This window comes from Thermobia domestica, chromosome 18 (assembly GCF_964235325.1).
Source record: "Thermobia domestica chromosome 18, izTheDome1.hap1.1, whole genome shotgun sequence".
NCBI lineage: Eukaryota > Metazoa > Arthropoda > Insecta > Zygentoma > Lepismatidae > Thermobia > Thermobia domestica.
In genome coordinates, this window is record NC_137471.1 from 179,274,824 (window position 1) to 179,299,268 (window position 24,445).

At 35.1% G+C, this 24,445-nt stretch overlaps 1 protein-coding gene across 1 annotated transcript in view; it reads right to left on the reverse strand.

Moving 5' to 3' along the window:
- Nucleotides 1-314: 314 nt before the first annotated feature.
- The window catches only part of LOC145674954 (uncharacterized), a 29,649-nt gene continuing 5,518 nt past the window's right edge, over nt 315-24,445 (reverse strand). The window contains exon 2 of the mRNA XM_081745253.1: nt 315-4,196. Within this exon, the coding sequence (XP_081601379.1) occupies nt 3,440-4,196 (757 nt within the window). The 3' untranslated portion in view covers nt 315-3,439. The remainder of the gene's footprint in view (nt 4,197-24,445) is intronic.

The following is a 24,445-nucleotide window of genomic DNA, read 5'->3' on the forward strand; positions in this document are numbered from 1 at the left end:
CGAATGTACCTTTAAGTTCGACGTTTATATATGTATTTAAAGTGAAAATAATTAAGATGTTATAGTAACATATAGAAATAATATTGTTGTGAAAGTGAAATATGAGATATAAAGATGATGAGAATTATAGTTTTATATATACAAGGGTAATTCGAAAACTCCATTATCTCGTTTGTAATAGTTCAAAGGCCCAGGATTCTTCTTTTTACTTTTAGAAAAAAAAATAATAAAAAGTTGCATTTGTTCAAGCCGCCATTAAAAACGATAGGTGTATTTTTCTACTTGTACTTTAACATCTTTGGCCAGAATGTACTTCAAATTGATGCACAAGCTATTTTAGCAAAACAAGAAGAAATATAAAGAAAAAAGGATATATATATAAATGTAATTATTTGCTGTTGATATACGTTGCTGTTTTGTGCTAAAATAGAAATTCGTTGTCATAGCAACGTAAAATAAATAATATCATAACAGAACCATCTTCTGTAAACTACATACACAACTTTTAAGGTGTATAAATGTTTATTTTGTTACACGATATAATAAAAGGTAATCTCTTGACGCAGTGTACGAAATAGTTTTAGGTGAATTAGAAATACTACATAAAATTTTGTGAACTGTGGGATTTCGCCGCAGAATTGCTGTTATACATTTTCCGTCATGTTCTCTGGTCCAAAAGAAACTCGGATTCTCGTTTTGGAATCTTACTTGTCCTCTTACAGTTGAAATCTTTTGCGGTTTTACGTTTGCGAGACGCAGTATCAAAAAGAAACCTTTAAGCGTGTGTAACAAAACCTGCACGAAGTGTTGCTTCTTGTCCTTGTCGACTGAAATGTTTTTCCTTGGTGCGACAGGTATTATAAAATGTTTTCATCGTCAAAATCTATCTTTTCTGAAACCACAGGAACGCTTGCTTTACGCCAAATATGTACAACTCTTTTCCAACTAGTTTTCATATGTCAGTCACAAGTAATTTAGTTACACTTTCGTCACCACTTAAACCACTTCGAAACCAATAATAATGTCGCATAACCTTAGCGTATGTGGGTAACTGCAAATCACTAATTTCACTTGGAGTGCCAAATAAGCCTCGTTTCACATTTTCCCGCGTTGGTCTGCTATGAGGCTTTTTCTTTATCTTGCTTTCCATTGCTTCCGAACCTGGAAACCAAAGTATACAAAATGTCTCTGAATCGCATCAAACTAAGAAGATTGTAACTTTAGGTACAATTCACAAACTCTGTCTTAACAGAAACAGTAGCGAACTAAAACCATTAAAGCTGAAGCTGCAATAAACTGGCCTGTTGGATTGGTTGACCGAAGTACGCAATATTTATACCACCGCCGAACTTCAAGTAAGAATATTCTAGAAACTTTGGCTTAAGTTCTGGAGCCAACGAGGCGAGCGGGAGGTGCGCGAATCTTATGGACGGAGCCGGACGTTGCGACGACGCTCGAAGAGCGTGGCTAAAGTATGCAACCACGAAGTTGTGGAACCTGCCACTAGATGGCATTTGCTGTCGGTGAACAGAACAAGCGAATAGTTGCCAAAACCAAATCGTGTTATATCAAGAGCTATGCCTATAATCATCCTTAAGGTGGCATTCCAAATAAAATCTGGACATTAGGTCCAACAACTCAGCTAATATGGCCGTACATTGACACATAAACATTTGAAAATTATTTACTGGCATTGCTATAAGTTTCTTTCAAAAACGTAATTGTATCATAGCCATCAGGTAACTCTAAAAACGAACAGTAGTAGCTTTCCTGTCATTCGTGTGGTGCTTATTGCCTAACGAAACACTAAAAAAGCTTTAAGTCCGTCGGTGCAAGGTAAGGGGTTTTCCAAAAAAATAAATAAATAAAATAAAAAATCAGTAAGCTCAGTGCCACTAATGGTACCTATTCCGCACTAGACGTCATCGAATTTCCAACAAAAGTGCGAAACGCTCCACTCTATTAAGGAATATAAAAATTTTCTGCATGAGAAATTCAATCGGAGTAGAAGCAATACACTTCTCTACAGCTAAGGCTCAGGAAGTACATGTAGTGGCGTTGTTACAAGGACGAAATATAACCTGTATTTTTTCAGTGAAGCAAAGTTTACACAGAGGGTTGCAGTTGCATGCAGACAAACAGTCTGGGGGGTCATTAATAGAACAGAGAATTTCATTACATGCGACAGGAATGTCCTCATCTTAAATGATATGACGATGAAATTGTTAATTTTCTGCAGAAGTGGTTAGTGGGGTGAAAGACGACTTCAGTGTTTGATTAATAAACTCAGGCCGGTTTTTTGAGAGAAACGTAAGCACACTTGGAATCATAGCGAGTCTGCTCGATCCATGGATCGTCTTCCGGCAACCATTTATAGAGACCAAGACCAAAATAGTAGCAGATAATTGTGTCGCTTTTTTCACTGTAAAAGAAGCCTGCAGTACTTAAAGCTTCCAGTCTGTGAAATTTTTTACCTCTATGTCTACATTTCTCGACAAATATGAACTTAACCTAATTCTCTTCCACACACGCAGTATTCGAGATAATTCTATTTAGTTATTATTTATTTATTAGTATGTTAAATAAGATTTGATTAACATATGTGTTGTCAAATTGAACTATACTAACACCACACTTTTTACACCTTAAAAACATTTTAAATGTCCAAATCTGTTTTAACATTCTCGACACAAAAAATGTTCCGTACATATATCTTGAAATCGGCTTTCGAAAATCACAAATTGAATAAATCGGCTTTTACAGATTAGGTAGGTCTGACGCTTCTCAAGAGTATGTACAAACTTCTCAGTTCCCAAGTACGAGTTTCCCTTAATCTCTTTCACACTCTATACAGGTTTGAGTTGGCCCTAACTTTTGCGTTCTCGGATGTGAACTGCGATACATATACTTGACACGCATGATTTTCTTTACCTGCGTTCTAACATGCGTGACTGCAAATTTGAGTTACAACTAAATGTTTTTCCGCAAGCTTACTTCGTATAATCTTAAGCATATCAATGTATTTACTTATCCTGTAAAATATGCAACTTGTCAAACTTCATCCACACTCTTGGCATGTTCGAGTTCTCTTGCTTGCATGAGCTAGTTCGTGCTCTTAGATCTGACCAACTATTAAATCTTCATCCTTATATTACGTACCGGTATATATAACGTGTTTAACAGTGTATATGAAACAAACCTTTGAATTTTTCACCAGGTACAAGACTTTTTGCCTGTGTGTGTTAACATATAACTTGCCAATATAAACGTAAGACATATTTCTTCAACATTATTGGCACGTATGAGATTTTTCACCTGCACGTATTAACTTGTGACTTAAGCAATTGTGAACGTTGGATAAATTATTTTCCACACGAATGAGGCTTCGCATCCATAAGTCTTAGTTAATTTTACGTTCGATAAATGACTTCCCACATGCCTAACAATTACGACGTTTATCACATGTATGTATTAACTTATGATTTGTCAAACCTGAGCTGTAACGAAATCGCTTTCCACATTCTTGGCATATATGTAGTTTTTCACCTGTATGCATTAACTTATTTCTTAGGAAATGTGTACTTTGGTTAAAAGACTTACCACATACCTTACATGTATAAGGTTTTTCACCTGTATGTATGAGCTTATGCCTTGACAAAGCTGAACTGTGACGAAATCCCTTTTTACATTCGTGACATATATGAGGTTTTTCGCCGGTATGTATTAACTTATGTCCTAGCAAATTTGTTCGTTGGAAAAATGACTTACCACACGCCCCACAACTATGAGGTTTTGCACCTGTATGTGTTAGCTTATGCCTTGACAAAACTTGACTGTAAGAAAATACCTTTCCACATTCTTCGCATGTATGAGGTTTTGAAACTGTAAGAACTAACTTGTGCTTGGGCAGATTTGAAGAACTGCTTACTTTTTTTCCACATTCTTGGGGTGTGTGAGCTTTTGCACCTATTTTGTGTGTAGTAATTTGTGAGTCTCCAGTGACTGTTTGTGAGCACACTGGGTATGTCTGTTGTTTTTCAGCATCGTGTAATAATATGACTCCTGTTAAGGTTGATGCTCGACCAAATTCATTTTCACTGTTTTCGAGCTTATGAGATTTATCATCGTGACGAGAAATGGTTTCCTTTCGTGTAACAAATTTATTTTCCTCTGTGGAAAGAGTATCGTAATGGCACCTGTAACCAATTCAATAAAGTAGGAAGTCCAAAATGATGTAACTAGGAGGAAAACCCAAAAAATGCCAAAGCTTAAATTTAGCAAACAGCAATAAGAATAATGGAACTTAAATGTTAGGCAGACCTAGGTACTGATGCGTCATATTTCATAACAAACTGACGTCTTTTATATAAAATCATTCTATTTATATCATAAAATCATTTAGAAATATGGAAACAAGAGCTATGGAGAGGTGAACATAACTCTCTATTCTCTAAACAAGACTATATCCTTTGATTTATTATCTCAAATTCTACATACACTGATATATATACGATATTAAATTAAAGTAGATATCTACTAAAACATGGTACAGTATGCAATAAACTTGTCAGAATTACAGGTGAAAATCGAGGTACTATGTTAATGAAATGTTCATGTATTAAATCATTAGTATTTTTTCCAGAAAATTCAGTAATGGTTTGAAATTGTTCGGACTACAACTACCAAAAACTGTTACTATAAAGACAAAGGAAGCGTCTAACAAATTGTAAAACTTCACACAAAATTACAATCTTAAGCGGTATACTAATCTCTGCATGTGAATTTAATATCAGCTGAAAGTTTTGAGATATTAATTTTCATTCGAAATACGATTTTCGTAAATATTAATATATAGATCTCCATGGTTAGGCGTGATAAATATCTAATAATACTTCTGAAATAAAGACTTTTGAGAAAGAGCGAGTATTCAATACCATGTAATTTTTCTTCTATTTATAGGATACGTTTGTTGTTATGATTGGAGATTACAAGGTAATGAGGACAGTCATTGCTCCATCCTTGTACTATAACGTCGCTAGTGTGCATGACACAGACATATGTGCGCTATTGTATGTTTGTGCTTAACAAATTGAGTTTAAAAGGACTCTCTTAGTGGAATAGTGACACCGCCACTTGATCCAAATTGGATCCCTATTGATCCCAAGGGGTTACCAGTGACTTAAAACTACCTTGAAAAAACTGACACCCTAACCCTACTTCTTAGCGAATTATTTTATTATACTTCATCAAAACTAATTTTTTTTCTTAATTATCGTGACTGGTAGAAATATTTGCAAGTTTCGCAGATTGTAAATCTATCTAGATGTAAAAGCACAATTTACTTTTCAAAAACAACTATGTGTTTTTTTTTCTCGCGTGCTGGAAATTTCCAGAAACTGGAAAAAATTGGGGAGGGGGAGGCACGTAGCTGATTTGTTGGTTAAAAAATTTGTAATGCTCTTGTATACAAGATATATGTTTTCGAAGCCTGGAAGTGATGGCAACATTGTCAAAAGAAAAAAACTGAAAAAGCGTGTGTTTTCGCACAGTTTTTCCAGCATTTCAGGACACTTAAGATGAGTGGCAATTGAAACAATCCTTTCCAGATTTCGTAATTTTCCTTTTTCTTGCGTCACTTCCGGTTTTCTCGTTCTTCGGCTGCTTCAATTGTGCCTATTTCCTATACAAACACCAAGTATATCTCCGTAACAGTGTCCCCACATCAACCGACTCTTGCACAACAAAGTTACACACATCTCGCGTCGCCTCATAGTGTCTACCAATGCTTGCTTCACTTCTACACAGACTGGCGGTGTCTGTTACTTCCATCGGAAAACGACATCTTGTTACAGATTAATAATGTTTTCCCACAAGTAATATTTCGAGTACGCAATAGAGCAAGCGAGAAAACAAGGTAAACACTTGTATTTCTACGTTTTACCAGCAATCGAAGTAACTCGACGTACTTTATTATAGTAGATGGATAAACCATTATTTTGGTAATTATCGGATAACAAATGACTCGCTTGTCTCAGACATTCCCTGTACCATATTTACAAATTTAATTATTTTTTCTTTTGATTTTTCTGTGTGATGTAAGCTGTACTTAGATGCTGTTTCCTTTCTTCATTTACGATTACGTACACCTTTTCCAGAAAGGTTGAGCGCATTGATTACAGCTGTTTGAAGCAAAATTTTTCTAGGTCTAATTTCGACTATCTTCATAAACAGTTAACTAAAGATCTTAGGTTCGAGGCCCCTCCCACCTTGATAACCAGAAAACATGTGTTGTTGTATATTTTTCTTCTTTTACGTTTGATATGACATGTCGAAATGTCATTGAGTGTAGAAAAAAGCAGCATTGATTAAATTACTAAATTATACAATATTTCGAAAATAGATACACAAGTGACCACATGCTGGCTATGTCATTTGTGTTTCTTATACGAAATTTTGAACGCCATCCAGTGTGATTTACCTTTCCATTTGAGTTATTCTCCGCTGACTATTGTTTTTCGCGATCTAACACTTATCGCGACCACCTCAAAATTGAGCCTTCATGGTACACGCACTACGTGATAGAAATCTTCAACTCTGAACTCTTTCTGAAAAAATGACCTAGAGTTAGACTTTATTTCGTGATAAACAAAGAAATTGAAAATATAGTTTGACGTGTCATAACTCCTGACAACTTCGGTGTATCAGTATTGATAACCTTTAAAATTCGCTATATTTTAGGAGCTTACAAACGCCGCCCCAATAGATATACTTTTCATTTCAAACTTTTCGATGTGTTTTCTTTTATGAGAAATGTGCTTTTATGTATGAAAACAGAAATGACAAATCTAGCATATGCTCACATGTATACATAGTTTTGAAATATGGTATCGTTAAGTTTTTTAATCAATGTCATTTCTTCTGTACACTTAACATTTTAACAAGTCCTATTTCACTTAAAAGTAAAATAGATCTGCGCAATATCTCCCGATTCCAAAAGTTGAACTAGGGGCACGAGCTTGCAACATTTTAGTTTACCGTTTCCAAAAATACTCGAAGTCCAAGGCAAAAAAGTTGGCCTCAAAACAACAAAAATCAATACACTCAAATTATTTGAATGAGGTGTAGATACTTGCAAATGAAGAAACGTAACAGCAACAAAAAAGAGCTCATGTCATTAAAGAAAACTCAAAACAAAGGAAGTAAATTGGCAAATAAGGAAAATAGAGTATCAGAATCAAAACGAAATTTGTATATCCCATAGTTATCCAAATAATTGTGATCCATCTACAATAGCAAAGTAGTGGAGTTATTTCGATTTTTAGTAAAAAAAATAGAAATAGAAGGCATACCTTGCTTTTCCGCTGTCTTTAGTGGCATTCGAAACCTCAGTTATGAGAAAAAAGAATCATGCGTAAGAAGTCGCCGTTTCTCGATGCAGCTAAAAGACAGCACCACTCTGCGTGGCTAGTAAAGCAAGCATTGTTAGATATGAGGAGGCAAGAGTCGGTTGAAGTGGAAACACTGTTACGGCGATATATTTTGTGTTTCTGTTCCGAAATGGACAAAATGGAAGCAGTCAAAGAACGACAGAACCAGAAGGGACGCAAGAGATAGGAAAATTGCTAACCCTGGCAAAATATCGTTTGAGGGGCCACTAATCTTGATGGCCCTAAAATGGTGGAAAACTGTGCAAAAAAGACGTTTGTTTTTGTCACACTATTTCTTGTTTGCAATGTTTCCACCATTTTCGAGGCCCGAAAAAATGTATATTGTACTTAAGGGTATAACATTTTTTTACCAAAAAATCAGCGACGTGTGTTATCAAGGTTTTCTTATTATTTTTTTAATATTTTCAGCACGCAAAAAAACAAAATTCCATCGATGGTTTTGAGAAAATGTACATTTACATCTAGATAGTATCTACAATCTGCAAAACTTTCAAAATATTTCGACCAGCTTCAGCAAAATTAAAAAAAAAAGTTCAACTTTGAACATGTATGACACGATAATTCGAAAGGAGAGGGGATAGGGAACATACTTTTTTTTAGGTAGTTTTAGGTCAACGTTAACCTTTGCGCCAATAATTAGGGTAACTTTGACCCAATCTAGATCATGGTCCCATTTCACTATCTTACTAGGGAACCACTTTTGTAATAACCTCGTTTAATATCATTCGAAGAAATAAAAATTCTATGCTGGGAATGCAACACTGTTATAGCAGGGTCTGTTAAAGTTTCTCGACTTCTATAAGCATCATAGAAAACTTAAGTGATGCGTTTCTACGTTAAAAAAGTAGCACGTGGTGACAAGAAAAATCCTCCACTCTGATATTGAAGAAACTACAGAAGCATGTTATACATTAAACAAGGCAAGCTGAACTGAAATAAATTATCTAATATGTTGACTGTCTACATTTAACTGGGATTTTATTATGTTACATTCATTGAAATAAAGAGAAGAGAACGTTTAAAAATGTACGTCAAAAATTATCATGTCACGTGCTTCTCTTGCTCCAGATAAATACCTACAGATAAGCTTATCAACTAGGATAAAGTGTCGCCTGCACGAGTGTTTCGGGAAATTCAGCATTTAAGCGGGACAAGAACAACCTGCATATTAATTCGGAGTAGATACACTTTATGTCCACCTGACATTAGTTCAAGACACAGCTCAACCCGCTGAATTTAAATTTTATGCTGCAGTTCGCAATGTCACTCAGGCGGGATGTTTGTCTCTTTCCCCCTTTTATCCATTAGAGTGTCTTATGAGTAAGAGAAGAGGTTCTAATTGTGTGTCAAGAAGTGATTAATATTAGGGAGGTGAAATTTGATTCATAAAGTCTTTACTGAAAACCACTGTGCAGGTGATCTACACCATAAGAGAAGGCAAAGGGGAATTTCAGCAGTTTTCTTAATATATAAAATTAGCATATGATATGTACAGTAATATACTGATAACGATCATGCATTATCTCATACACTTTAGTCGTTATAATTTCGCTAGCATACATGAAATTTAGAGAACATAATGCTTTCATTCGCATGTAATGAAATGGTATTCAACTGGGAACCTATACATCTTAAAAGAACATATAGACTTGTTTCTATATTTTAACATGTCCACCATCTAAAAATGTAGATCTCGTGGCAAAAACCTTAAGAAATCTTTAAGCGTAAAGGAAGTACTTCCATCATTTTTCCTCTAAATAACACCATTTACCTGTTTTTCACGTGACTCTTTACTTATATGGATCATTCCACCTCTTGAAGAAAATATGTCAAAGTCTTACACTTTGTTTCTGCATCATTAATATTCATATCACCTGTTCCATTTTTGAGTTACTACACTACAACATTCACTTGACAATACTTTGTGGAGACTTCTTACTAAGTATATCTACGCAGTTTTATGGTCTTTATGCATGATATAACTTATTAAGCACAAGCTTGATGAAGTAGAAATTACATGATACTATTTGTCTAATGTCGTGACGCATACTCAATACTTACCATCCCTTACAACGAGGAAACAAAAAAGGAATAAACATTTAAAATAAAGATTTAGGAAATATCTTCTTTTCCCAGCTTTAACAACTCATTCTCAAGATAGTACATTATATCAATTAAAATACCTGTCCATTTTAGATATGTTTCCTGAAACTTGTCAACGTGTAAAATCAGTAACAAGTAAATCGAAAACAAGTACAGATGCTGAACCGGGGGGAAATATGCCCAATTTTACTCCTGCTTTTATTTACTCAGAAATCTGTAAAATTCAAAAGTTATTTTAAGCGTTGATTTTCTGGAGATACCTTTCCAGAGATCGCGCCCTATTTAGGTGTGTGTTAAATTGGTTGCAAACAGATTAATAATTTATTGTGGATACGTACGCGAAAGTATGAATGAAGGTCGAAATGAGGCAAAAATATGAACCAGGTTTTGATAGTAGTTTAAACTGTCTTATTTTAGAAGCAAACGTTAAACAATGAAGAAAATACAATATATATATAAACTTCCCATTAAACTTTGATATACATCGGTAATATGCGAAATTCATTTAGTCTGTGATTAAACAAACAAGAAGACAATCTACTCAGAAATAAAACGTCTCCCCAACGGAAATCATCGTGAAGTAAACCAAGCCACTCTGGATACCTATCAACAACATTTAGGATCACAAGAATTCTACGATTCCCTTGCGTATTACTGACGCAAGCGACGTGACCCACCTATCTTTGATATTTCGATTTCATTGTTTGTGTAATATGATCTCTTCCTATAATAGTAACTAACTGTAAGTATAGCGAAGTACACACGTTTAGCTCAACTCACGCTACGTATTTTACTCAAAACTTAGTACTTTCAGAACTTATTAGTCTTCATTTCTGGATGTTAACACTCACAAACACGTGTCCTGTTTGCATCAAGTCCACACGCGGTACGGTAGTTCCCTCAACGTGAGAAAACAGACATAACTTCCTACTTTAACCGAATTTTATTTTCTTATTTTTGCTACAGATATTGTATTTCTTTCTTGAGAATATAAAAAAGGTCTTTAAATTTCGTTGTATGTGCGCCGATAACCCCTTATATCAAGTTCTTGAAACTGTTACAACTTTTAAAGTTTCTCTTTTTCATTCTTTGCCTAAGCGTCAGTTTTTAGGAAAGGGAATCGTAAGGAACTCATCCCAAGAATATTATTATTTCTTTATGATTTCGAGCCGTAAGTTCTAAACTGTAAATTTTATATACCCGTGGCGAAATACTGACAGCGCAAGAAACTAAAATAGTAGGTTTTGCTTGGGAAGAAGAGAGGAGAGGGAACGGAGAAGAAACGGCATAAACACGAGTGAGAAAGAGAGAAGGAAAATAAGAGCGGGATAAGAAAATTATAAGAACCGAAGATGAAAATGCTCTCCTGTGCATCAAGATATTAAGATTGATATGTATACTATTTTAAATTTGAACTGATGATCTTACGAAGAGTTTTCCACTAAAAATCTTAACCCAACGGCTAAAAGGAAACATGGTTCTACCTTTTTTCATTTAAAATCATACTCAACAAAATAATAGAAATCAGGTTCCATTCATATCATTTATCCACGAAGGAAGTCCAGAAAAATTAGTCGCGTAAGTAAAAATTATGACTAAAATTTTTTTTCCGAGGATTGGCTCTATATATTTTTACACATTATGTGTTTTAGAAGCACAATATTTTCCTTGGCAATATTGTCTTTCGCTATAAACTGTAAGTTTTGCTAGATTTTTTCCAAGGATTAGAAGTTGTTGTCATGTTTAGGATAATGAGCGTCATCACTTCGCTTGTAAACTCCTAATTGTGGTTTTTATAATATATCTGACTACATTTATAAGTTCTGTTATAAGAAGCACTGCTGATTTTTTTTAAATCTATTTCACTTAACAATTGCCTTTGTTCCGAGAATGGCGGACCATACAAGCAAAAACCAAACCAGATGTTATTCCAATAATGATTTCAGTAGCTCCGAACCATGGAAAGAAACTTCAAAAAAATTCAATAAAATACTAAATACAGCAAATGATGGTACCTTGTGAGGGGAGCAACGAATTATTCCAAACCTAGTAGCGCTGAGCTCAGTACGAGCAGCCAAATCGTACATTAATAACCTGGGCCAACTTTTCTATAACTCTGTATAATGACCATAAGTAAACGCACTTTTGAAAATTCAACACTTCACTATAAGTGACCATTCACTGCAATACTAATAGATCATATGGGACCGGAGGAATATCTTTGCTTCTACCCCTGATTTACATCACTTTATTACATAAAAATTGACATGAAATCAAAATAGTGTTAAAACATTAACAAAATCAAAGTACATTAGATTTATTTTGGTATAGGTGGAATTTCACAAACAATATTCCGTGCAATTGATTCAGTGGGACAGTACTATATTTGGAGGTCATATAACACATTTCACTCCTATAGTAGGACAATACCATTTAAAACCATTACATCTGGGCCATGGTGGCTTATCGGTAGAGCGTTCACCTCTGGTACAAAGGGTATTTGGTTCGATCCCAACTCGCGTCAAGTGATTTTCCTAGCAGGCAAAAAGCGTGTGAGTCGGTTTTCTCGGGGATGACCCGCTTCATCCTACTATCTAGATTTCATCATTTCCTTCATTTCTCATTATCAACGTCTGCTTTAGTCAAGCCAGCGAAACCGTGCGACGTAACACTTAAAGATTTCATGCCATTTTTTAAAGTATTATGTCAATCCAGAAATTGAAGAAGACATGAAAGATACTAACCTACTTCTATCAAAGGGGTCTATATGACTATTCATAAATATACATTACTGATTTAATACAAAATAAAATAGATGGTTTTCTTCGAGATCTTTTTACCCATGTTCCCAAGACTCAATACAAAATTAGTGCTGGAATATTGCTTTAGTCCTTTCAATTATGAATATAAACACTTTCTAAAATAACTAAACTAAATTTCTCAATGCGTTTTACCTAGTAAGCAAAGATATAATCTATGATTTACCCATCACACACAAACAAGGATTACAATATCTTAAGGCCGAAATATTACTTTTCGTTAGGCCTAACGCTATAGGATCACTTTCTATGTATACTAAGTTTAAGATCAATTGCACCAAGTTACTTAGAAATTAAATGAGGAAAATAGTTCTTTATACAGTAATTGGAATCTTAAGTGCAATAAACACAAACAATATATATATATATATATATATATATATATATATATATATATTGTAGCGATATACGATTTTATTAGTTTATTTTTGGTGATGGAAATTATTATTTATTCAAAATGAAAATTAAAGAGATTAAATTGTAGTAATAACGAAATGTTGTCATGTCTTACAAACACGTGTATTTGTTTATTTGTTTATTTACGTCAATGGTTGTTAAAAGTGTTGAATGTTGTTACTGAATTAATGGCTAGACGCTAAGTCGTCAGTTTATTTGTTTTGTTTTGATGTGTAACATTGTGTACGAAATATGTAAAGTCATCAATGTGAAATGTTGTATGTTAACATTGACACAATTTGATGTGGCATAACTGTCAGATTTGCAAAGATTGTTGGTCTGGGAATTTGGTCACGATGTAATACGGGTTGAAACCAATGTTTCACCAATAGCTGAGATAACAGAAAAGATCAACGAGGCGAATTCCAGTGTGTCTGGAATCTTGAACAAAAACCTCTCGTTGGAGAGGATTGGGGACAGAAGCAGAGCAGAAGTAGACCAGAAGGAGAAGCAGGTGATCAGAAGTAGAGAAGAAGTAGATCGACAATTAGCAGCCAAGCAGTGAGCTGCAATCCATTCCACTTCGAATAGATCAAGGGTGATCTATTCTTCTTCAACAACAGCAATAGTCCTATAGTTATGGTTGGCATATAGTCGGATACTACAAACTACCGACTATACGAACTAGGAGATCCAGTATTGAGAAGTATAAGTATCCAGTCCAGACACTCATCATAAAACAGGTATGTGTATCTCAGCTATGTGCGTGTTGCTCGTGGCACAACTTCTAGAGGTTGACGATTTGTGATCTGACTTGTTATACTACATTCACACATAAACATACACACTAACATCATGTTATTAATGAGAATAATACATTTATTACATGAAGCTTAAATGTATCTTTTCCTCTCAATTCACTTCGACCTACTCATTTCAGACAATGAGTAGTAGCAATCTCTGATCGTCTTATTTAAGTTCATCCCCATGCTATTAAGGCACGACGTGAGGAGGTTGTTAATATATATTGTTTCAAAAAATACGGAACCATGCGGTATGAGAATTTTTGTAACACTTCACAAAGCACAAAAAATAAACTAATAAGATAGACTAGTAATCTTTAGTGGTGACATCATGTAACTTGAGTGAGGAGACAAGGAAACTTGATTCTACCAAACAACGCGCTTACTTTTAATACATCCAAATAAGGAAATACTTGAAATCCTTAACCAAAAAGAGTATAATATAATAAAATATGTTCTGCTGTGAGTGGGGAGAAGAAACGTTTAGCAAGTTTATGTGAAAAGAGATAAAATAATGGAGAATGAAATTAAGAAGGAAAAAATGTCAAACAGTTTTACGAAGAAAAAGTTACTGATACACCCGGGATTACCGGACGAAAAAAAGTATACACCCATCATGTTGACTAAGGCCTGAAAGTATTTCTCAATCAAGAGATGTACGGCCCTTGCCATCCAAGCATATGATCCGACTGGAGATCGCAACAACTCTGTGTACTGGGAGATATTACTAGGTAAAAAAAAAATATTAAGAAAACTCAGTTTTTAATATGCTGTGTTCGCCGTAATGCGGTAGACAACATCCAAGATTCATGTCTATTCAAGCATAGTGGCCATTTCTTTTAACTTTGAAATTTCAAAAATAACGAAAATTATTCGTTACCGCCACATAAACCATAAGTAAACGAACAAATGGAGGATAAGAATGACAGAAAAAAGTAAGTTGTGGGCTAAAGAAATAAAAATAAAAAAATAAAACATTAACAAAGAAACTGAACAATTGTTTCCCTCAATTTTTTTCTATTATCATTTATACTGTATTATTCTTTTTTTCACAACAGTTCTATCAAGGTGCATCAACAAAAAATGTTTATTGATATATTAATGTAAATACAAGGGCATAGATCGTAAATGTTCTCGATTTCGAACGTAAGCAAAAATAGAAAAAAATAAAATAAAATAAATATCTCATAGCTTCAGCTACCTGAGGTTAATGAGAATGTATATTTCTTATGCGATGGAAGTATAAAATAAAATAAAAAATAAGAAAAAAACACGCTTTTGAGTTCTTTCAAACAAATTTCAATAACTCAAAACTTTACTCATTTTAAGGTACTATAGGATTTGCTAATGGAAGAGTGGATATAAATCAGAAACTGATTGCTTGAATCTCTGTACTGTATTAATGTATTAAATGTACCGTTTTCCTCTGTTGTTCACATTGTATATTCTTAGACACTTTTTATAATCTTATTTACGGATAATCTCATGCGTTCTTATATTTTTAATTAATATCGAAAAAGAATGGAAGTAAGTCATCCTATACATGGTACATAGCTAAAATGTATAATCAGTGGTTTTATATATCTACTTACACACTCGCATTCGTACATTACCACTATATCATATAGGAGGGGATCTACAAAGTAAATTTGTATAAAGTATCTTAGCGCCATTGCACCAATACATATTATGAAATACTAAGGAGAGTTTTGTTACTCAAGGAGTCATCATTCTACAATAATAACAATAAGGAAGTATCTAGCTTTCAAAGCATCAACAGTTTCGAAAGCTGCAGCGCTATATATAAATTAGCGCACCCTTATATATAGTCAATAACCTTACTCTACCAGTCTCAAAATTTAAGTATTAAATATTCATAATAATTACTGCGATCCATGGATCAGCACACTTACTCCCTATACACTTAACGCTTTGTTTACGTTATACGAATTTGACAGGAGTTTAGTTATCACTCACTTATAAAATATGACTATCTATCTAACAAGATAGGTGTACCACATACTTGATGACTATATTGAATATCCTCAAAAGCATAAATATTCCGAGGACAAAACTCACGTTGATCTCAACAAATTCTGAATTGACAAATTATACTCTATTCCTTTTATTATAAAAATATTTAATCCGTATGCACTGTATTTTTAAATACAGCTACGTCCTAAAGAAATAGTATGAAGAGATACCTACATCTTAGAAAATAATTCCAAATATCGTATGTTATTGTAAAGGTGACGCTAACGGTAGAGGTTTTTAACTAGATAATCGCTGGTTATTATTACATGAAAAAAGGGTAAGCAAACATTATTTGCATATCAAGAATCGTTTCTGTAATTTGCAAAAACCTTAAAAATCATACTAACTGAACCACTGGACGCCAACCATTAACACCAGGGACAGTTCATCGTGGCTACATAGTTATATTTACTTTCGAGATTCTAAAAGCTGTTCTGTATAACACTACAACAACACTAAAAAATCATGTGTGGAGATATCCGATTTAGGCCAAACGGAGTCAATCGTTAGGAAAAGCAAAAGGGTGCGCACAACTTGCATCCTTTTAAAGTACCTGCTGCATATCAATAAATGTACAAGAAACAATACTTAAAAATATAATAAAGTGCAACATACTAAAATAATGGAAATATTCTAGCGCCAATTTTGTAAATGGTTCCAACCGCTTATTTACCTTAAATATTTTGGTTACCAAAAAGAAATAGTTTCTGTTAATAACTTACACTTTGTAAACATTGTAATCTAAAGTATATTAGAACAATACCGTCTGCAAAAGAAGCTCACAATCGTATTACTGTCTTATTTTCATATAAATTAATTTTCTATTCTTGGAGAAAAGAAAATAATTATTTTATTCTGCCGTTCTAAATTATGAACTATTTTTCCAGGTAAAATATAGAATAGGTAGAAGCCCGTTTAGGTTACGTAATGCCATGACATAAACAAAGTAATATGCCATTAAATTTTAACGTAAAGAAGCAATGGAATGATTCCGCGAAAACGCACAAGGTAGCATTTTCACGCATAAAGGCCGGTGAAAATGCTACATTAATACACCTTAATAGAATTTAAAAACTGTTATATAGAAGAAAGGGGGAAGGAGGGTATCTACCAACTCAGGAGGCAAAACTTCTCTTATTGTTACCACTTAACATAAACCTGGATTAAAAAGGAAAGAAGGGTAAAAATCCTACTTTAATCCGTATCGATAAATTTTAAAAACTGCCACATACAAGAAGGGGGGAAGAAAGATATGCTAGCTCCCTCTTTGCTGGGAACCCTACAAACCTAAGACTTCTTTTTTTCGCGCTAATCATAACAAACCTGAATTTAAAAGGAAAGGGGAGTGAAAATGCTTAAATCATATTGATAGAATTTAAAAACTTCCACATAGAAGAAAAGAGGAAGAGGGATATCGACCAAAGGAGGGTTCAAGACTTCTCTTCTTGTTCCCGCTCAGCATAACAAACTTGGATGTAAAAGGAAGGGCGGGTGAAAATGCTACTTTAACACATGTAAATAGTTTTTAAAAATTGTCACATGGAAGAAAGGTGGAATGAGGATATCGAATAACTCAAGGGGCAAGACTTCTCTTATTGCTACCGCTTACCATAACAAACCTCGATTTAAAAGGAAAGGAGTCTGAAAATACAATTTTAATACATATTGATACAATTTAAAAACTCTCACATAGAAGAAAAGGGAAAGAGGATATGCTAGCTCCCCCTCTCCTGGAACCCAACAAACCTAAGACTTCCCTCATTTTTCTCGTTTATCATAAAAAAACTGGATTTAAATGGAAAGGATGGAGAAAATGTGACTTTAATATATATTGATAGAATTTAAAAACTGTCACATAGAAAAGGAGAAAGAGGATATGCTAGCTCCCCCTCTGTGGGAACCTGTAACATACCTTGTTTGTTACAGACAAGTTAATAGGCTCAATGTGAATTTCGGATTATATTACTCATATTATTATCGTAATTTTATAATAGGGCAATTTAAAGTATCCTTATGTTTATTATTCTTTCGCAAACATTGCGTTGAAATGCAGATTTTGTTGTTTAGACGTTGATTCTCTTAGTAAACTGCTCTTGAGTTTGTTATCAATGTTCTTCTTCTTCTTCTATTGAGTCGCCCATAGTAGGAGAATATACAGGCATAGGAGCATTACGGAATGAGGCCAGTTTATAACGTTGATTTATAGTTCAAATAAAGGTTGTAGTGTTCTTTCTTACTATATATTTTGTTCATTAATGTCTATATTCTATACGAATTATCTTTATTTTGTTTAATACAGCTGTAATAAAAATTTCATCAAAATTTCCGACAGCGGGAAAGAGAGAGAAGCGAGGCGGTGAAACGACTGTCTTTATATATACTGTATACTCTAAACTACGCCGGACAGAACTAGTGTTTCGAGCTTCTTTTCTTTCGTGAAAAGAAATATAATTTGTGATGTATTAGAAGCTATTTCGTCGTTCTATTCTATATAATAAGATTCTCTAAGGATCATAGTTGCCGACAGAGATATAGTTCTTTCTCGAATTGTGGACGAAAAGTGAATAATTTGGATACGAAAGTGGAAGTTGATCACGCACATGGTGATTCTCGTGTAAGCTGAACAATGGAGTAAAATTTATTATTTCTTCTTCTGGTAGCAGCACTTCAGGTAACGTGACTAACTTTAAGTCTATCTACAATGACTGTTCTGCATGGGAGCAATGAAGTAAAGTGAATTTAACCTTGTTTTATTGGAAACTTCAGTAGTAAAACTCGAACTACTAAAAGTCAACGGATATATCTATATTTAGTTGAGTTAAATTATTCTGGGACACGAACATACTGAATGAAATTATTCTTTCTCCGTATTAACTACGGTGGTTTATCAGAGTTAAAACAAAAGCTACAGTTGTTTATTAGAGTTGAGATAACGAAAGCACTGGTGTTCTTCAGAAGTACAAATTAATATTTGTGAGTACGAAAATGTATAGTTTACGAGTGTATCTCACACACGGCACAATGTCCGAGTAAAGAGTTCCTATGGGAGAAGCCTCCTCCCAAAGGGGCCCAGCCTGTGCGCGGCCCCGAATAGTCTTAGCCAGCTCTCTCATTATGTAAGTTGTAAGTAGTATAAATCTCTCTCTCTCTCTCTCTCTCTCTCTGCTTTGAAGTTCATTAAGTCTGGGGTTAACCGTATTAAAAGTGCACGTGAATATTTTCTATTAGAGCTCCAGTTTGAGTAAATTTGAGTATAATAATATATATATATATATATATATATTGACTGTATTTATCAGTGTTTCTTGGTATATTGGTTTAGATGTTTATAGTAGTAAGGTTGCCAAGATACAGATGCTGTTCTCAGTAGTGTTTTTACGTTCCAAAGTTGTGGACATTCCAAGCTATGTCGAGTCCAATCGCTATCTGTTAGTTAACCGTCTGTCCATAAGAACATACGTATCTATCGTCCATTCGTCCAATGTTGTCTAGTTGATATATACACAAAGTCTCATCCAACTGTCCTCTACGAAGTGTGATATACTATCTTGTCCATTACCTATCTACCGCCTACTGTCCATACTATCCGTCCACCTTGTCCGCCCGGAAGGGAACACTATTACTAAACGTCCGAGTCATTAGTTGCTGTGTCGGCCCAGTGAATGTTCGGCTGTACACATTATTATTTGAGTTGCTACGGCATATTGAGTTATGCGAAATGTGTGAACAGGAGTTCGATTATGCTGAAGTGGTGATTAAGACGTCAGGTGTACTATATTTGACTTCGTATAAATTTTATGACATTATAATTGGTAGTAAAGTGCGCCCATGATTGGAGCTGCCGAACGGGGATGTCAGTAAATATTACCTCCGTTCCTATATTGATTGCGTTTCGGCACCTGAACTGAACCGGAAGCGGTAACATTTCTTTCAGCTGACGCTCGCTCAGGCGAGAATCACTATGTTCTGTTATTATGTCGTCCCTATGACGAGTGATGTGAAATTCTTGAACTTTATTTAACTTTCTGTGATTGCAGTATAGTTGTTTCTCTTAAGTGGTGTGACGAAGTGTCAGGTAATAGTTTCTAACACTTATGGTACAATCTACTTCGACTATTGGTTTATGGACAGTTTTATTATAAGAAAAAAAGTGAACAATAAAATCTGATAATAATAAACCTGTTAATATTGTAAACAAATTGGATATGAGATTGACAGACAGAATTCTAAATGTGTTCTCTTAATTTTTTTTCTTCCTTCACAATGTTATGATACTATAATGAATATACTGGCACCTTACGTTAATTGTAGTAGTGTGGTTAACTAACACACCAGTCCTAGTTGAAGCATTGTTAATAAATCGTATCTGAAAATGATTTTTTCCAAAGTATTTAATATAACTAAGGTAAAATATTCATATATATACCTACATATTTAAGTTAAACTTTGTTAAAGGAGTTGAATGGAGCTATTACTCTCTCTTCTAATCTGCATCCACCGGAGGTAAGTTTCTGGTTCTTCCTTCTCTTTTTGTTTCGTTTTCGTTTATTATTTTTCCGTTGCGCGATAGATTCCCTTCTCGATTCCTTTCGAGGTTGCTAGGACTTCGAATCAGGGATCAAGAAGGTGAGTTCGAGGCAGGTGGTCGTTACGTATTGGCAAAAATAAAACTTCCCTTGAACTAGGCTTTTAGATTGTAGCAGTCGTTACAATTTTTGGCGAACCAGCCAAGGATTTTTCTGACGGTAGGATTGTTGATGGAAGGAGAGTAGAAAAAACACACAGAGAGAGAAGAGATAGAAAATGAGAGTGAGGCGGACTTCGGTGACGTGCGCTGGTGGGGTTACTGGTGTAGGTTTCTCCCAAGGGAAGTATTCTATTGTATTGATATATACATATATATTGTGTGATATATTTTGTGATAGTGTTATTTTGTACTTGTTAATATGTCAACGTCTGAGCGAATTTCAGTTGGGGGCAGTGTTGCTAGCTCGGACTCCGATAGAGAATACGCGTGCTGTAATCAAAGTTTTAAGTCTGTAATATCAGAAACTGCTGAACGGGAAGATTCAGCCATGTGTGAAAAGTGTACCCGATGGTATCACTTCCGTTGTGTCGGGATAAAAGAATCCGATAGCATGTTTGAATTAATAAGTCGGGATTCGTATCAATGGATTTGTCAGGGTTGCCAACCCTCAAACGGAAATGGAAAAATCGAAAAATCTTTTGAAAATGGTGGCTTGGTTAAGTCAAACCAAAATGAAGGACAAGATATTCTAAAAGTCCCTGTCGTTACCTCGTCCCCTATTGGTGGATCAGAGAGTTCAATGGAAATGCGTTTGTTTGCATTTTTACAAAATATGAACGAGAAACTGGACAGACAAAACGAAAAGCTTAATGAAAAGTTTGATAGGCAGCATGATGAAATTTTGATCTTAGCTGAGAAAATTAACGAAGTCAAATTAGAGACACACAAAGAAATAGTCGAGGAATCGAACAAATTACGCGAACAAATAAATGTGATAACTGCATCTCAGTTAGAACAAGAGGCTAGACTGCAAATTGTCGAAAGTGACCTCTTGAAAGTAAATCAAAAAGCGGAAAAATTGCAAGGTGAATTGCAAATTTGCCTGAATTAGTTGATGCTAATAGCAAGGAGATAACTTCAATTAAAGAAGGCTATGAAACTACTGCCACTATTCTCGAATCGGTTTGTGATGAACAGAGAAGCTTAACTAAAAGAGTCCCTGTTTTGCAACGAAAACTCGAGCTTCGTTATGAGCAGCTTCAGAAGGAAATTAAAGAAGCTAAAGCAAAGTTTCCGGTTTCGAAAGAAATAAATATTGAGACTGAAGGGGTAGACGATAGTGTTGCTCCTAAAAGAGTTTGTTTCACAGATGTCAAAAAGGATAGGACGTCTGCTGAAAAGAGTAAGTATGAGTATAGTGATCAGCCGACTTCACATCCGGATGGAATGTTATTTAATGGAGCTACTACAGCAACTAATACTTCTTGGTTTTCTAAACCTATCCCTAGTGTTCCGACGATGAAGTCCCCGTTTAATTTAGATACTTTTCCTAGTACTGGTAGAAATACCGTGCCTATCTTTGGCAATAGTAGTTCTCCGGTCTATACTATGTCTAATTGGAATTCGAGTCACTCAACTCCGAAATATTCATCATTCAGTCAACCCAGTTGGGGTAGTTCCATTAGTAATCCGATCAACCCTTTGAGTCAGTGTTCTACACCTTTCTATAATATGTCTAACTTAAGTCCTTTTGACAATGGTCCTATATGGTCTAGGATTCCTGGTCAGCAATATAATTATGAATCTAAACAGATCTCATTAAAGGATCTTAGTTATTTTCCTACTTTTGGTGCAGAAATTCGTCCTGGTGCATCTAGAGCTTTCCTCAGAAATTTCAAACGTTGTACAGATAGATATTCCGTTTCGGACTTTGAAAAGATTAGAGCTTTTCAAAGTTGCTTGCGAGATGGAGCTGAAGTCTGGATTCAGTCTGTCCTACATGAAATCCGTTCATTTGATGATTGTATCCGGTTATTCAAAAGTCAGTATTGTAATGAGAAAACCGAGCTGATGCAGAAAAGATATCTTCAATCTTTAAAGTACGATAAAAATAAATATTCCTCGTTGCTAGAATTTTCTTGGTTCTTGGTTGAAATGTATTATAACATTACCGAAAATCCTAACTTTCAGGAACTTTCAGGCTTAATTTTGGGAAGCTTACCTTACGATGACGTAAGATTACTATCTGTTAATCCAAGTCAGAACTTAGTCGATCTGATGATTCAGATTGGAAACTTGTCTTCGATTACCGGTCCGCGTACCGAATTTGAACCTCCTTCTAGGAAGAGATCATTTATTAAACAGGAGAAGGTTATTAAAACTAATCAAAATTTTAATCAGAATAAAACGGTTGATAGCAGTTGTCAGACTGAAAAGAGGAACGCGGAGTATTCTCAGAACTTTAATAATTATAATAATAATAATAACAATTACAATCAGAACTCGTTTCGAGGTAATAATCGAAATCGACGATTTAGAGGAAGAGGAAATCGATATCGAAATAATGGAAATCGATACTACAATAACAATAATAGTTATAATAACGATATAGTAGAAGAAAATGATGGATCTAGACAGATGTCTAGCAGTAATAGTGAAGGGTCTCCGAATTCGAGAGAACAAGTAAACAGTTCGGAAAACGTGACTCGCAGCTGCCAATGAGAAAAAGGCAGGCAAGCTGCGAAGGACAAGACCCCTTTCGAAGTATTTGTACAGTGACCTCGTCAAACTTTTCTGGTACTACAAATCCGTTTCTGGAATTCCATGTTAATTTTGTAGTTGAAGACGATTATGTCTGTTCTTTTTCTGAGTACTATTTTTCCCCTTCACCCATGATAAAAGGGAACATTGCTGGCATAGATCTGCGGTGTACGGTGGATAGCGGCGCTGAGCTGAATTTAATGGATTGGGAAGTATGGAAACGTCTAAAATTAACTTTCCCAGCAGCCAAGCTACATCCGTATACTAGACTCACTTTGGGAGCCTTTGCAGGAAAAGAAAAATTCCAGGTACAGGGATTACAAACTTTCAATTTAAATTTCCAAGCTCACCTTTTTGAAACTCCTATATTTGTAATGAAGTATTTACGAACTGATATCATCTTAGGATTTCCGTTCCTAGATAAATTTAATGGTATTATTGATCGAGGTAAAAATAAAGTTAGACTCCAAACTTCGTCTGGGACACAGATTTCCTTACAGACCATAAGGCCTGAAGTCTTATTTGTTGGAATTTCTTCGAATCGTGTGGAAGTCTCTTCACCCACATGGCCAGTTAGAGCTATTGAACAGAAGAATAAGAACACTTCTTTAGTGACTTCAACCATTGAGGAACCTCAACAGTCAAAGAAGCAGCCTACGAATGCTCCGATGAATCCTGTCGAACATTACTCGTCGGTGGATCCAGAGCCTAATGTCTCTGAGGTTGAGATTCAGGATTATGTTGAGTCGAGAATCGACTTAGATGAAAATTCGAAATAACGTTTAGCCAGTATTCTTTTGAAGTACCAATATTTATTTTCGGAGTATCCTAGACGGGTGCGTGCACCACTCTATAAAATTCAATTAATAGATGAGAAACCGATAGTAGGACCGTACTATCCTGTTCCCCAAGCACTTCAACCTGCTTTTGAGAAAGAACTTCAAACTTGGATCAAACTTGGGTTAGCTAGGGAACAACCTTCTCCGTATCGTAATCCGATACACTGCGTACGCAAAGCATCAGGAGGAGTACGTCCAGTTTTAGACCTCCGAGCTCTAAATCAGAAAGTTTTGGCGCCGAAGATTCAGGTGGAACCTATAGGCGAAATTTTGAACCGCGTAACCAAGGCGAAATATTTTAGCTCTTTCGACTGTTCTTCTGGATAGCATGGTCCATTACCTATCTACCGTCTACTGTCCATACTATCCGTCCACCTTGTCCGCCCGGAAGGGAACACTATTACTAAACGTCCGAGTCATTAGTTGCTGTGTCGGCCCAGTGAATGTTCGGCTGTACACATTATTATTTGAGTTGCTACGGCATATTGAGTTATGCGAAATGTGTGAACAGGAGTTTGATTATGCTGAAGTGGTGATTAAGACGTCAGGTGTACTATATTTGACTTCGTATAAATTTTATGACATTATAATTGGTAGTAAAGTGCGCCCATGATTGGAGCTGCCGAACGGGGATGTCAGTAAATATTACCTCCGTTCCTATATTGATTGCGTTTTGGCACCTGAACTGAACCGGAAGCGGTAACATTTCTTTCAG